Source organism: Anopheles darlingi, chromosome 3 (assembly GCF_943734745.1).
Source record: "Anopheles darlingi chromosome 3, idAnoDarlMG_H_01, whole genome shotgun sequence".
NCBI classification, from domain to species: Eukaryota; Metazoa; Arthropoda; class Insecta; order Diptera; family Culicidae; genus Anopheles; species Anopheles darlingi.
Window position 1 is genome coordinate 53,278,557 of NC_064875.1, and position 13,485 is coordinate 53,292,041.

The following is a 13,485-nucleotide window of genomic DNA, read 5'->3' on the forward strand; positions in this document are numbered from 1 at the left end:
TTCCACTTCTAAAGCGTAAGTCTTCTTACATTCTTAATGTATGTATTAAGCACATACCAAGGAATGCTGATCATGCAGAAACTCGTAACTCGACGCCTTAATCGCTGAGCAGTTGGAGAGTGTGCTTGCTTGTGGTTGTATATATATTCGCTCGTTGTCTCTGTCACCGAATACCTCCTAACGATTCTGGTAAATAACTTGAATGAACCACTGGTACAGCGCAAGTAAAGAACCAGCAGAAGTAGTAGGAAAAATCTTTGATTACCCACGAGATTTGCAAAGCTAGATACATTACATTATTAAAATTGTCCTTTCTCGTACTAGCAGTCCGGACAATTAATTGTAATCTTGACAAAAATATAGAAGAGGAAGGCTATAATCATCGATTTTCTCGGTTTCAAGTTGCACTTTGGGAGGTTTCCTCGTATAATTGAACGACGCATGGTGCATGGTGATAATGTCCTTGCCTTTCCGCCTTGACTTGTTGTTGAGAAACGTTCCGTTTCTTCGGATGTAAAAGCAAAATATTAAATTAATCGAACATCGCGAAGTGAGCTTTTAATTTAAGTACCAGATAATTGTATCGAAAAAGCTTTTTCCAGTGCTGTACTGTAATCGTTTGGTAGTCGCCGGCGGATGTGGACTGCGCTGCCCTATATATCTCTGTCCGGGATCCTTGAAAGCATGCTCAACGAACACTGGTGTTCGTATGCTCTAAATGATATATCAAAATAAAGTTCGACGCGCAAGCCATAATCGTACTCCGGCTACCCATTTCATAGGGAGAGCAAATCTTTATTAACGGTTTCACATTTGCACGTGTTTAGTAGAAAAATGTTTCTGTTGTTTTGTTGGTTGTTCATTTCGCAATACTGGAAGTAATATGATAATATGATTTCTTTGTATTTGCAATAATAACGACTGAATACACACTACAACGCCCCGTCTATGTATGGGCTTCCAGCTAATTGTAAAGTTTCATAATTCATCCAGCGTCCACCCTTAATATATTATGCATCGATAACGACGTTGGGAGCTAACAACGACCGGCATTTTTGGTGGGAGCGTCTTTTTACGTTCTTCTGACGAATGATATTGTGTATCTGGAAATCTTAAAAAATGAAAACAGACAAGTAAGAGGGGTCCGTTTGGTTTTTGGTATTTGCTCGATTGATATCCGGGCCAATGGCCCGCATTAATCAATAAATAAGTATCCCTGATTCTCGTTAGTGAAGTTTTACTTCGTTACACACATCTTAAGAGGGAAACGCTTCATAGTGTTGCTGACGCTTCACGATGCTAAAAGTGATCGTAAACAACAGAAATCACAATTATTCTAAGCCATGCTGGAACGGTTGCCCTTCCCTTCCTTCTTGACTAATCGATATAAGTAAGTTAACCCGCGTAACATTGATGCGCAGACAGCAAACGAACATGATCGTGACACATACCAGAAACCAGTGGAATAGCCACACATAAACACACGCACGGGGAGATACAATGACGGGCAAGGATGCCCCAGGGCGTAGATTATAATGCAGAAGAAACATACCATATTTCGTTCGTCGCGTTTCGTGTAATCCCTGCCATCGTCACTCTAGATAGGCAGAAGAGGTGATGCTTCATTTACTCTTGCCCGATACTTTATCCGTCAGTAATAAATTAAACATCTTATGTGCTGACTCACACACGCATACACACATCAATGAAACGATTGCGCCTGCGGTTAAGATATGATGTGATCGTTCAGGTCACATCGTAATCGCGTTTGCTTACAGCCTGTGCTGTTTTAACTAGCACGAAACCCGATTTTGCCAATATTCACGCGTGGATAGCATACGCTCTCGTGAGCCCAATTCACGCGAGGCCGAATGCGATCATCCCGTCGCTAGGTATATTGTCAACAATTCAATCAGTACGATACTCGCGGGACAATCGATCGCTAGTGGCGCTGGGGCGCTGAAGCGTATTGCCTACTAAAAGACTCTCACTTGCTCTCTCTGTCTCTCTGATGTACATATGCGACGCTTCATTAGGTTTTCAGTTTCTTTTGGTGGGTGCTGTGGGTGTTGGAAGAAAGGAGAGCGGGTGGTTTTGCGGTGGTAGGTGGTACAAGGTGCAGCAATGATAAGTGAGTGCGGAAGGTACCACCAGATAGCCAGAGCGTGGGCGACGTTCTGGCGACCGCTATGGTGGGTGGACCATTTGTATCGCGCTATCGTCGCTACTACTACTGCTGCTATTTCAGCAGATTGATCAGCTCGATCACCTGCTTGCGATTGCTGTGCATGTACGCCTTCGTCTCCCAGAGCATGTTGATCAGCGGTTCGTCGATCTTTTCGTCCATCGCAATGTCCACCGACATTTGCGGGTTAAAGCGGAAGTACGGTACGCCAATCATGCTACACCAGGCTCGGGCACGGTCCACGACGCGCCCATCGGAAGCGGTGGCCTGATCAACCATTAAGGTGCCTACGAAACGTAAAACGGTTCAAAATCAGATACATAATCCAATCCTGTGGCTCTGTGGGATGATACTTACTTATGGTCGATATGCCGTAAACCGCTTTCGTCGTATCCCAGATGCTATCCGGACGGAACACATCGATTTCCTTTAAATCAACCACCGGCGTTAGGCCGGTACCGAGTGAAACCACAACCGAAACCTGTCGAAAAGGGACAAAAGGTAAGAGTGACCTGTAGTTTGATGGTCGATCGGGTCAAACAGCAAACAGTGGTAAAGAGCTTACCGGAACGGCTTCGGCGGAACGGCCCGTATAGTGCAGGGCTGCGTTGAGCTCGTGGATCTCCGTCATCGCGTCAAGTGTCGGGTTGTTGGCAATGAGACCACCATCGAGGAAGCGCCCGAACGCTCTAAAGTAGGACGGTGCGGCACCGGTCGCACGGGCTGCACGCCAAACGAGCTGGTCCGAGGGAGGAGGTGGAGGTTGGCCGCGGTTGTTGGAAGGCGTCACGATACCGAGGATGTCGCTCGCGCACTCAAAGTTACGGAACAGGTGCAAGTTTACTGGTTTCCGATCGGCCATCACACCCGTCACCATCAGCCGGGGATGCTTGATGTCAGACATAACCGTGAATTCGCCCAGCTGTTCCTTTAATACGGATTCAAGCGCATCGCTTGGATACGGCCGCGAACCGACGAACGCTTGATCTTTCATGCGCAGATACAAGCACATGCACTGCTTCATGGTCTTGCCACAGCCGACGGCGAGTGCCAGAATGCCGCCCGTACTAGTGCCCGCTATCCAATCGAACAGATGGCTAATCGGTGTTTGCGACAGCTGCTCGATCTCGAGCAGCATCTGTGCTAGCACGAGACCCCGAATGCCACCACCATCCAGGCAAAGCAAGCGACCACGACCGCCGGGGGCAGACGTTTGCCCATCGCAAGGAGTTCGGGATCTCTGATGGGTGGTGCTGCCGTTACCACCACCAGCCGCTGTGTTTGATGCCTCACCCGAGTGTGGGTCGTCGGTGAGCATCGGCTCATCGCCCAACTCGAAATCACCCATCAGATTAACGCCCTTGAGCGACGATGTGGTGGACGTGGGAGAGGTCGGTTTCGAGGCGGCATCCAGTTTGCTCATAAACATCGACAGCAGCCCATCCATAAAGCTTGCTCCCTTACGTTCCTGGCTAACGTCGATCGTTTTCGGGTGCTCCCGAACCGGGCGCTCCTCGTGGATCGTCTCGCGGATCTTATTCGTGATCAGGCTCGGTACACTGTTGCGGTGCGATTTGCCTGTCGTGGTTGCCAACATCTGCTGTATGTGTTCCCGACTCTCGCTTGTTTCGGGCTCGGCGGGTGGAATGCCATTGTAGGAACCAGTTGCCGCACAGCCAGGCGGGCACTTGGTGCTTTTTAGAGGGCACCGTTTCGCACCGACCGAGTGCAGGATGTATAGTATCATCGCGTCTTTCGTGCCATTGTCATCCCGCCCGACCATGTGGCGAGGAGTTTTGCCATCCTTGTTTGGGTTGTTAATGTCCGCCCCGAACACCACCAGACACTGGACAATCGGCAACAGCCGCTTCTCGACGGCAATGTGTAGCGGCGTGTTGCCACTGTTATCGACCACATCGATCTCGGCCTCGTGCGCTAACAGGGCCACCACACACTCCAACCGGTCCCGGGTCACCTGTAGAGTAGAAAGCAACAGGTGCGGCGGAGATGCTTTGTGAATCGTCATGCAATGTGCACTGGACAGATGGACAGCGTATGCTTAACGGAATCGAAACGAAAGCTATGGCATATGGCTAGGCAATAGCCGCGGTCCCACCACATTAGTGAGCAAAACCACAGCAAGCTGTCGCATCGACGAAGGGCAAGAAGATAGAGGTTGTGTGTCAATTACCATCACGTGTAGCGGCGTTTGGCCGTTGAAGTTCACCAGATTCACGTCACAGCCGCGTTCGATCAGCGAATTCAGCACCTCACGGCTCGAGCTCCAATGCAACGGGGTACCGCCGTGCTTCATGTCCTGCGTGAATAGTTTGTTCGGGTTGCTTACCAGAAAGTCGGCCACATTACCTATGAAAGATGGTTCTTTATCGATTAGAGACGTACACGCACACGCAATACCCAACACACAGCACACCCCACGCGAAATCAAACGGTCACCCGACAAACACCGGAAGCATCACGGAAGCCGAAAGGGAGGCAAGTAAATCAGGAAGGAGCAAACCAAATCCCGGTAAATGGATTGTTTGTTTCGAGCGAAACGAATTGGATTGGAAAGAAAAATATAAAGAAAAGCAAAGATTATTCATCTGGATGGTAAGCGGCAGAGACACTCACACACACACACACACACACACGCACACGCACACGCGGGGTGTAGGGTGCCATGAGAGTAACATATGGTATGAAAAGCAAATGGTGAAACGGTTAGTAACTTGCCATCATTGAATGCTTTTTGGCGGAGATGCGCGGAGAAAAAAGGGGAAAAGAAGAGTTAAGAAACAAACTATTAACAGAGCAAAACTACAATCGGAAGAGGAATGACACTGGAGGAAACAAGGAACAGGGGTAGATAGAAGGAAATATGCGAACTGGAGCCAGCGTCCAGACGAGTGTTGGAAACTTACTCGATGGAATGGATTTGTTGTACGAATTGCCGGCACCGCGAGCCTTCTTGTTCGTATCGGCACCGGCCAACAGCAGGGCCTTCACGCAGTCCGGCTTGTCGGACAAACAGGCTAGATGGAGCGGCGTGTATCCGTCCGTGTTGAGATGGTTTAGGTTTAAGGTACTTTTAGCTGTTAACAACTGAAACGAAAGAAGGAAGGCTTGAAACACTCTTCTCTACACTTTCATCCGGTCAGGTGCGCACGGTACTGCTACTAACACTGATCATCTCCTTGGTGGTGCTGGCTGCGTAGTGAAACACAGAATTGCTGTTCTTGTCCAGGTGCTCCAGATTACACACGCCCACCAGTGCCTTCACAAATTCGAGATTGTTTGCTTTTACTGCTACCTGAAACGGAATTGAAAGTGAGATATAGTGCCGATGCTGAATGAATCCAGAGATCACGAAGCGTACATGTAGCGGTGTCATCATCTCCACGTACTCGGCATAATCGAGGAAATCGACAATGCTCGGATTCGAAATGTAATCGGTGAGATTAAAGTGAGCAATGATGTGCGCCAGCGACCAGCTCGGATACTCAATCAGGATATCGCACAGTTTCTGCAGGCCATTCATGTTGTACATCTGTAACGCAGGGTGGTATTTAATAAGTATGGATTGATTGCAATTTAAAATAGGAAGGTAACAGCTGGCGCAGTGCGTGTACCTCACGGACGATCTTCACTAATTCGGGTAGTCGCTGATGGAAGGCTTCAAACTTTTCCTCCGCTTCCGCTAGTGTCGTTGCACGGTACAGACTGGAACAGTGATTGGAAATTGAAATGATTAGGAGGGGGCTTGGAATTTATGGCTAAAAGTGCGGCTTTTCGATCTTACCTGTACGAAGTGTTGATCGATTCCACGTGTGGTCGCTCGAGTACGATATCGTACACCAACTTCTTGTCCGGGGCATTTGGGTTTGGTGCAAACAGTCGCATCGCCTCGTTGCGCTGCAGCACTTGTAGATTGGTGTACGACTCATTCTTGACCTCTTGAACCTTGTTCGGTGGGGCATCGACACCAAGAAATCGCTGGATTGCTGGATAGACGGATTTTCCCCAGTGGCCGGTATGCCGCGGTCGAGTGGGAACCAAAACACAAACCCAAAATAGTGAAATCCAGGGGGATGGGGACGAGAACAAAAAGCAAAAAAATGCCAGTTTTAGTTACGTTTCGCTAGCTTGCAGTATGTGTTGGGAATTCTGCAGGATTCCTAATCCAACAACTGAGTAACATCGAGTAATGGTAATGGTACCTAAACCGGTTGCCAGAGCACCGATCCCGAGCCAAGCCATTTGCATTCAGGCTAGCTGTGGTTGCGGAGCTAGGTGCAGTGTGTTGCTGGGTGGCGTTTGATAGCCGTAGGATATCTCTTTAGGAACGTGTGACCGAATGGGAAAGGAAGCTTGGTTCAAATCAACAAAACAGACGGTTATTGGAGTAAAAGGAAGGAAACAAACACAAGCGAGGACGAACGAGGAAACGGAGAACAACAACTCGATTCTCGATTCTCGGCCCTACGATGAACGGTTTGGCGTTACTGAAACGATTCCAAAGGATAGTGGACATTTGGCAAATACACGCATATGGTACGATTCGGTGCTGAGCTACTAGATCGAATGAAGGGAATTGTGCCACTACTGGAAATGGTGCCGCAAATAGCGTAATGTAACCGGATCGTTAGCTTCATAAGCTCTACACGCGGGCCAGATGTAAGAATTCAAGCGTTGAATGCGCGGTCTCTCTGCGGACCACAAACCCATGACAGCTCGTGATGGAGAGGCCACTACGCAAATAGACTCATCAACGCAAACTCAATCCTCAACGCTCCTAAACCGAGCGGGGTTATGACTAAGCTTCTGCAAATACTGTCGACCACCATCCATGAGCCGTCGTTTCAAGTGCCTTTTTCACATATCTACAGATTACATATGGTGCACGATGGTCTCTGGCCTCTTCTGCTAGTGGTTTCGTAGCTTCTGACTACTAGCTAGTGTGCGCGCGCGGTCTCTTGGCCGGCCTTGACCGTCGTACCTTGCATAAAATCCCGCTCCACCATCGGAGGGTTCTTCCAAAGACCTAAAATGAAATAACAACGGCCACAGCCCCAGGGTTACCGGTTAAGATAGCGGTCCTCCTTCAATGAGATCTGTGGCTTCATTTTTGTCGTTGCTGGCGTATTTGTTGTCACTATTATACGTCCGCCACGAAAGCGTAGCGAGTGACAACCCGTATGTCGCAATCGATTAAATGAGGGAAAACCCATCATGCCAGACCGGGGGACGCGTGTGAAAGGAACATTTCGAGCCATTTTAAGGAGTCTTCGGCCGTCGCCGCCTTCGTCATCGTCATCATCATCATGTTCTTCGGCGAATGTTTTTCTTTGTCCTTTCTTCCAGGAGGCCACAATGATGGCAAAACACAACAATACACGCACGCACGCATGCCCAAATACACAATTGGCTGCAGCCGTGTGCTGGAATTCCGTATCTCTTCGCTAGAAAACCATCCCTCGATTGAGTCATCCGGGGCGGTTCTGCGCGATATCCGTATGCTATGCTATCGTTGCTAGAAGCCTGCTAGGGACAGGGACACTTACCGTTCAGCATTTCTGCTTCCCTCGGCAGTCGCAGCCGGGATTCTCGAAATGCGCACCTACCTACTAAACTCACACCGCACACACTACACGAGTTCCGATGATTGTTGGCAACCGAAACACGCGACTTTTACTTCGCCGTCTTTTTTTCGCCACTGAAATGACCTTCGATCCTGTGTCACCCGTTCGACTGATGCTCCTCCTTTCGTTTCGGTGACTAATGTTGCCCAGAATCCGCGATTACTAGTGGCTTGTAGTAGCTGCTTTTGGACAGCTGACGCAAAGAGGCGGTAATGTGGGGTGGTGGCCTGGTTGACAACAAACGCTACAGAGAACAGTGCCGGGTGAAACAATACAACTGTTGTCTGCCTTCTATCAAGAATTTGTAGATTGGTTAATGGTCCGTTAAGAGAAGAAGAAATTAATTGAAGATTTCTTGTGTAGTTACTGTAACGTTGAGCTCCCCGTGCTGAAATATTTTTTCACAAAAACGGTCACAAAAATTCGTTGCACTGTAGCGGTTGACAGATGCGTCGTTTACTTTGTCGTATATTCAAAGCGTTCCGGGAAAAAACTGTTCTCCGTTAATACCGATTGTTTTAATTATCGGGACAAATTTAAGTCCTCCAAATCGCGCACTGAACCGCCGAAAATTGTAATCTCTATCACCCATAATCCTGGTGCTAGCGAATAGTTCGCCGGGTGCAGTTGTGCAGAAAAGAAAACTAAAGCAAAAGTGCAGTTTGACCTCCTTTCTAGTGCCGCCGTTCGGTAAGGCGACCGCAGCATAATATTATCTTTGGTGAATTTCACACTTACGCCGATTAGGCAAAGAGGGGCAAAGAGCATTTTGTTTCTTTTATTGTCCAACGATAATACGTAATACGTTCCTTATCATAGAAAGCCTCGTCCAACCAAGCCACTGCACTCCACCTCTCGACCTCCTACATCGTCCTGTGAGGTGTAGTGATAAGACAGACTGGCTTGGGAGGATAGCGACCGTCTTGCTACGCATTTCACTCTTCGCTTCCATCGCAAACTGACCGGCAGTCTGATCCGTCTTTCCGCTACAGATTTGCCGATAAAACCGGAAAATGTCTTTGTCGCGACCGCTCTTCAATCTGCTTGGCTCATACCTGGAACAACTTTTCGAGCATCCGCTCCGGACCAAGGCCATAACGAGGTAAGCAGGCAACATCGGTATTGTGGATGGCTTATCAAAGGCGCAAACGAGTTCTATATCTTCTCGCTTTTCAGCTGTGTCATCGCATCGTCAGCTAATCTTGCATCCCAGAAGCTGACCGGGGCAAAGCAGCTCAACACCGATTCCGTGTTGGCGTACGGACTGTTCGGATTGATCTTCACCGGACCGTTGTCACATTATTTTTATGGATGGCTCGATCGTGTCACGAACGATGTGCGTTTCAAGAAGCTGCTCATGCTGCTTGGCGAGCGGCTGGTCTTTGCACCGACCATTACCGCTCTGTCGCTGTACTTCATTTCGCGATTCGAGTACAAGAGCCACGATGAAGCGATCATCAATCTGATCACGCTGTTCCGTAGTGTGCTGCGTGGAAACTGGAAATTCCTAACCCTGCCGGTGTTCATCAACTTTAACTACGTTCCACCGATGGTAAGCTTTGCTGCAAAGGCGCCCTTGGTCTCTTATTCGCAATGACACATAATCTTACCAACTTATTCGTTTCCCCTGCAGCTCCGTGTTCTGTTTGCAAATATTATTGGCTTCTGTTGGATTCTCTTCCTATCGGCCAAGCGCAGGAAAGCCGAACAACGACGCCAAGCAGCAGCAGCCGGTGAGACCACCAAGTCGTCCTGATCATCTTCTGCATAGCGTCATCATTCCAATGTGTGCGACAACATCGAACCAGGATCGCTGCTAGCCTCGTCAATCTGGCATTTTGCATTTGTGTTTTCGTCGTTAGATGTTTTTTGATGAACATACCAAATTAATCAAACAAACAGGAAAGACTGCGCGCATTAAGAAAAACGAAATGTATTGTTAAACATTAAAACACGATTAAAGCAACGATAGTTACTTGTGGCAGAGCAATTATGTAGTGACAAGCCATAGTCGGTGTTAGTTGGATGGTTAGTTGCTGGGTTCATTTTTATTTTCAGTTTCCTCGAACGATCTGACACAGAGACATAGCTACTGCTGTTCGAGACAGGTTTTGCATAATTTTTTTTTCTATTCTGCCTTATTTTTCTTGTTGTGGGACTCTAAGCTTAAATAGGTTCATCTAAAGATTAGCCGAAAGGGTAGTGTTAAAGGTTTTTTTTTATAAAGAAATAAATATAATTAAATAAATATGTTTGTTAAATATCTACCAGTGCTCAAGTTCTTGGTTGGTGGATGCACATTATAAAAATATAGAAAACAAATAAAGTATTTTACGATAAAGCATCTTAAGGTTGACTAGAGTAAATTAAGCGCTGATAGTTCATTTATCGTTGGCGGCCGTTTGCACAATTGTTTGAAATTTTACTGATGGAGAGTCGAAGTAAACTGGATCATTTTTGTCACGGCCCTGGTAATATCAAGCGTTTGCGCTGTGAAAATCCGTTGAAAATGCATTAAATGAAAAATAGATATCATCCGGAGGGGCTTAGAAAGCAATAAGCTGCTCTGCAATGCTTTAGCTTTTGCTGCGACTACGGCTTCTGGAGTGGCTTTCGCGGCTATGGTAGCTGCTACCACTCGACATCGATGACGGCGACGGCCTGCGATATGGTATGGGACGTTTGCGAGCACTGGAGGACCCGGGAAACAGGTAATCCGATAGCGTGCAAACAAATCCAGAAAGCGGCAGTGTACAAGAGAATGAAAATGCAAATCCATTTCGGTTAGTAGAATTAGTAACACAGGCATAGTTATCGCCAAGTACACTCGCTCTAGCACACGGAGCTTTTCTACGACAAAAAAAAACAAATTAAACTTACCAGCACGTAGCAATTGGCACAAGGAATCGTAAGGAAACTAAAGAAATGAAAGCAATCTGCACACTACAGTGCGATGAACGGAACGCGATTTCGGAACGCATTCGAAACTGATTGCAATCTACTACTTCAGCCCATTCTAAACGAAATGAAATAAATGCAACGAATCGTTCTTCAAATTATAATTTAACCTAGTGAAGTGTATTAAGAAAACAAAGAAACGCATTACAGTAATATAAAAGGTGTAGCTTAGGAGGAAGAGCATGGCTGCATGTGTCTCGTCATGATGGTATACAACGTTTCCTTTACCATTGCTGAGGCTCATTGGCGGATTTATACAACTATTTTTGTATACGCAATCTACGACTAACTAAAAGCTAAACACGTTTCTATCAGCGGACATCAAATCAGAATCTTCGGCCATTATCGCAAGGCGAAGCTTTCTACAGTTAAGAGACTGCAAGGACCCCTGGGGATGATCAACGGCGGCGCTGTGTTTCTCTACGAGATGATGAAGTCCTACTGCGTGGTGGAGACCTTTTGTCACCTGATCGTGACCGACCGTTCCGGCGCTGTTGGCGTTGCCTGTCCTGCGCCCGCGAGCCACGTGAGCGAGAGGTACGCGACGATGAGGATGAAGATGATGAGCGAGAACGCGAGCCTTTTCCTTTCCTATGATCACTTTTTTCGTGACGAGCACTTCGTGAGCGAGAAGCGTTTCGGGAACGTGATCGGGACCGTGAAGCTCTACCATTAATTACGATCACACAGGAAATACGTGTATGTGTGCGATTGGGTGCGTTTGCCGGGATAAAATTATAAGGGAAAAAAGAAAATAAAACCAACATAAGGATAAGTGAAATGAAAGGTATCAAGAAACTAAATTTAAAAATAAAAATTCACAGCTCCGAAAAGATGGTATGTCAAAAGGCATTTATACGGCTGAAGGAACAGAATCTTTTTCACAGAGCATCTAGTTTTTTAAAAATCAGCAGAAAATCAACATTTTGCTACCATCAACACAGCATACACACTCTGCTACTACATACCTAGTGATGCGTCGCCGATCGAGAAATGAAGGTGATCCGGCTCGGCGCGGTATTGATGGGGAACGCGAACCAGTGCGCGACCGGCCAGCTGTTGAATGTGACGAATGGCTGCTCGAGCGGCTTCTCGAACGACTGCTGGCATGCTCTGACGAGCTGGCGCTGTGAGATGAGGACGATCGACTGCGCGAACGAGAACTGCCGGTGTCACTGCTTGATCTACTGTAGCTGCGTGATCTAATCCAGTTATAGAAGAAATCAGAAAGAAACGATTAAGCAACTGGCCACTGAAAATTCCCATTTTCATTACTTACTTATGCGACCGCGAACCAGAGCGAGAGTGAGATTTCGAACGGCTGCTTCTGAGTTTGGATCGTCTTTTGGTGCTGCTACCGGTAACCGAAATCGCGGTTTTACCGGATATTTTTTCCTTCAGAATACTGTCCACAGCATGAAGAATGGATGTCTTCGATAAGCTACTAGTTGCCCCTTCCGATCCATCAGCGACAGCACATGCACCTACAGTGCTTATAATGTCGTGTATTTCTTTTTTAATTTGTGAACTATTACTGGTCTTCAAATCGCGTTCTGTCGCGACCGACGGTTTTAAAGGAGGCTGCTGAAGACTGGTGCCTGCTGGGACAGACACTTCCATCGTGGGATTTTCAACCGAAGCATTCGTAAGGTGAAGCTGCTGTTGTTTACTTTGCAGCAATTCTCTTTCTCGTGATTCCCCGACCCGCACCTCGACGATGGGTACCGTCGCTGAAACATCGCCAACCTTTGAACCGGCAGTTTGTGAGACCTTCACACTGCCACCGCCTGTACCGCATTCAGAAACATTTTTCTTCTTCTCCAGACTCTGCTTAGCTTTGGCAGCCAGATCATGCTTCAGTGCCTTCAAAAGCGAAAGATCTTTCTCCTGTTCGCGATTTTCGTCGTAGGTAGGTAGAAAAGCGTCCAGATTGTCTCGATCATCGTTGGTGCGATCGGCATCACTTGCATCACCGTTCGATCTTGTGGAAGAGTGCGATGATTCCGGCGAGTGTAACTTCACGACCGGTTGCTGAATGATCGCCGTTCCGCTAGTTGAAGATTGCATCGATACCGTTGATGTAGAAGACATTTTCGGTTTGGGCCTTTTTGATTCACTGTCCACAGTCAAAGGTATGGAAGGTACCATGGTGCTAGGTGCGTCATGTCTTCTTCTCTCGGGGCTGCGTGATTTATGTCGTCTTGATTCACCAACATCTCTGTGTGCTTTATTATTATCAGCCTCATTACGATCACTACGCACTGTCTTGTAAGCTGTTGCTTCTCGTGATTGACAAACATCACGGTCTGGGCGACGTCTCTTAGAATCGGGGGACCGTGACGGTGCTCGCTTGGAAGAGCGACCAGTTTTTGGTGCAGATTCCTCCGTTGCTTTCGATTTGCTGGACGATCGGCGTAACGAAGGCTCTTGGACAGCCGCACTGAATTTTTCGCTAGCTTTCGTAGCTTCAGGAGAGGGGCGGCGCTTCAATGAGTCACTCTTTTTTGCTGGGGAAGCCGATGAATCCGTACGCTGTTTTGTCGAGCGAGATCTCGAACGCGAACGAGAACGCGACGAACGATCACTTTCGTTAAGCACTGCTGTGCGTTTTGTTTGTTTCACAACGGGCTTAGCACGATTTGGGGGACTCAATGACCGATCTGATTGACGAGTGACCTCTCTGGAAACTGATCTAGTTGA

The 13,485-nt window shown here is 47.5% G+C and overlaps 3 protein-coding genes across 8 annotated transcripts in view; 1 reads left to right on the forward strand and 2 right to left on the reverse strand.

Moving 5' to 3' along the window:
- Positions 1–659: 659 nt before the first annotated feature.
- On the reverse strand, positions 660–8,062 carry LOC125956467 (85/88 kDa calcium-independent phospholipase A2). Of its 2 annotated transcripts, none has more exons than XM_049688366.1 (10): positions 7,750–8,062; positions 5,988–6,189; positions 5,818–5,908; positions 5,565–5,735; positions 5,370–5,498; positions 5,110–5,290; positions 4,377–4,567; positions 2,751–4,160; positions 2,543–2,666; positions 660–2,472 (listed from the first exon to the last, which is right to left on the reverse strand). In XM_049688366.1, exons 1-10 carry the CDS (start codon positions 7,757–7,759, stop codon positions 2,240–2,242), a joined length of 2,742 nt encoding a protein of 913 aa, XP_049544323.1. In that variant the 5' UTR covers positions 7,760–8,062; the 3' UTR covers positions 660–2,239. The 2 variants fall into 2 exon arrangements, with proteins under 2 accessions (XP_049544323.1, XP_049544324.1); XM_049688367.1 differs by having other exon boundaries at positions 661–2,472; positions 4,377–4,552; positions 7,750–8,061.
- Positions 8,063–8,255: 193 nt separating this feature from the next.
- LOC125956468 (PXMP2/4 family protein 3) lies at positions 8,256–10,092 on the forward strand. Of its 2 annotated transcripts, none has more exons than XM_049688369.1 (4): positions 8,256–8,548; positions 8,820–8,929; positions 9,004–9,379; positions 9,461–10,092. In XM_049688369.1, exons 2-4 carry the CDS (start codon positions 8,841–8,843, stop codon positions 9,581–9,583), a joined length of 588 nt encoding a protein of 195 aa, XP_049544326.1. In that variant the 5' UTR covers positions 8,256–8,548; positions 8,820–8,840; the 3' UTR covers positions 9,584–10,092. The 2 variants fall into 2 exon arrangements, with proteins under 2 accessions (XP_049544326.1, XP_049544325.1); XM_049688368.1 differs by having other exon boundaries at positions 8,258–8,517.
- Positions 10,093–10,237: 145 nt separating this feature from the next.
- LOC125956466 (serine/arginine repetitive matrix protein 2) overlaps positions 10,238–13,485 on the reverse strand; it is an 18,043-nt gene continuing 14,795 nt past the window's right edge. For 2 of the 4 annotated variants that reach the window (XM_049688364.1, XM_049688360.1), the window contains 3 exons: positions 12,065–13,485; positions 11,754–11,987; positions 10,238–10,518 (listed from right to left, as the gene is read on the reverse strand). The exon at positions 12,065–13,485 is cut by the window's right edge and continues 1,132 nt beyond it. In XM_049688364.1, the coding sequence (XP_049544321.1) occupies positions 10,404–10,518; positions 11,754–11,987; positions 12,065–13,485 (1,770 nt within the window). In that variant the 3' untranslated portion in view covers positions 10,238–10,403. Of the gene's footprint in view, positions 10,519–10,646; positions 11,452–11,753; positions 11,988–12,064 lie in introns of those variants that run through there. The other 2 variants (XM_049688359.1, XM_049688361.1) reach the window with 2 other exon arrangements.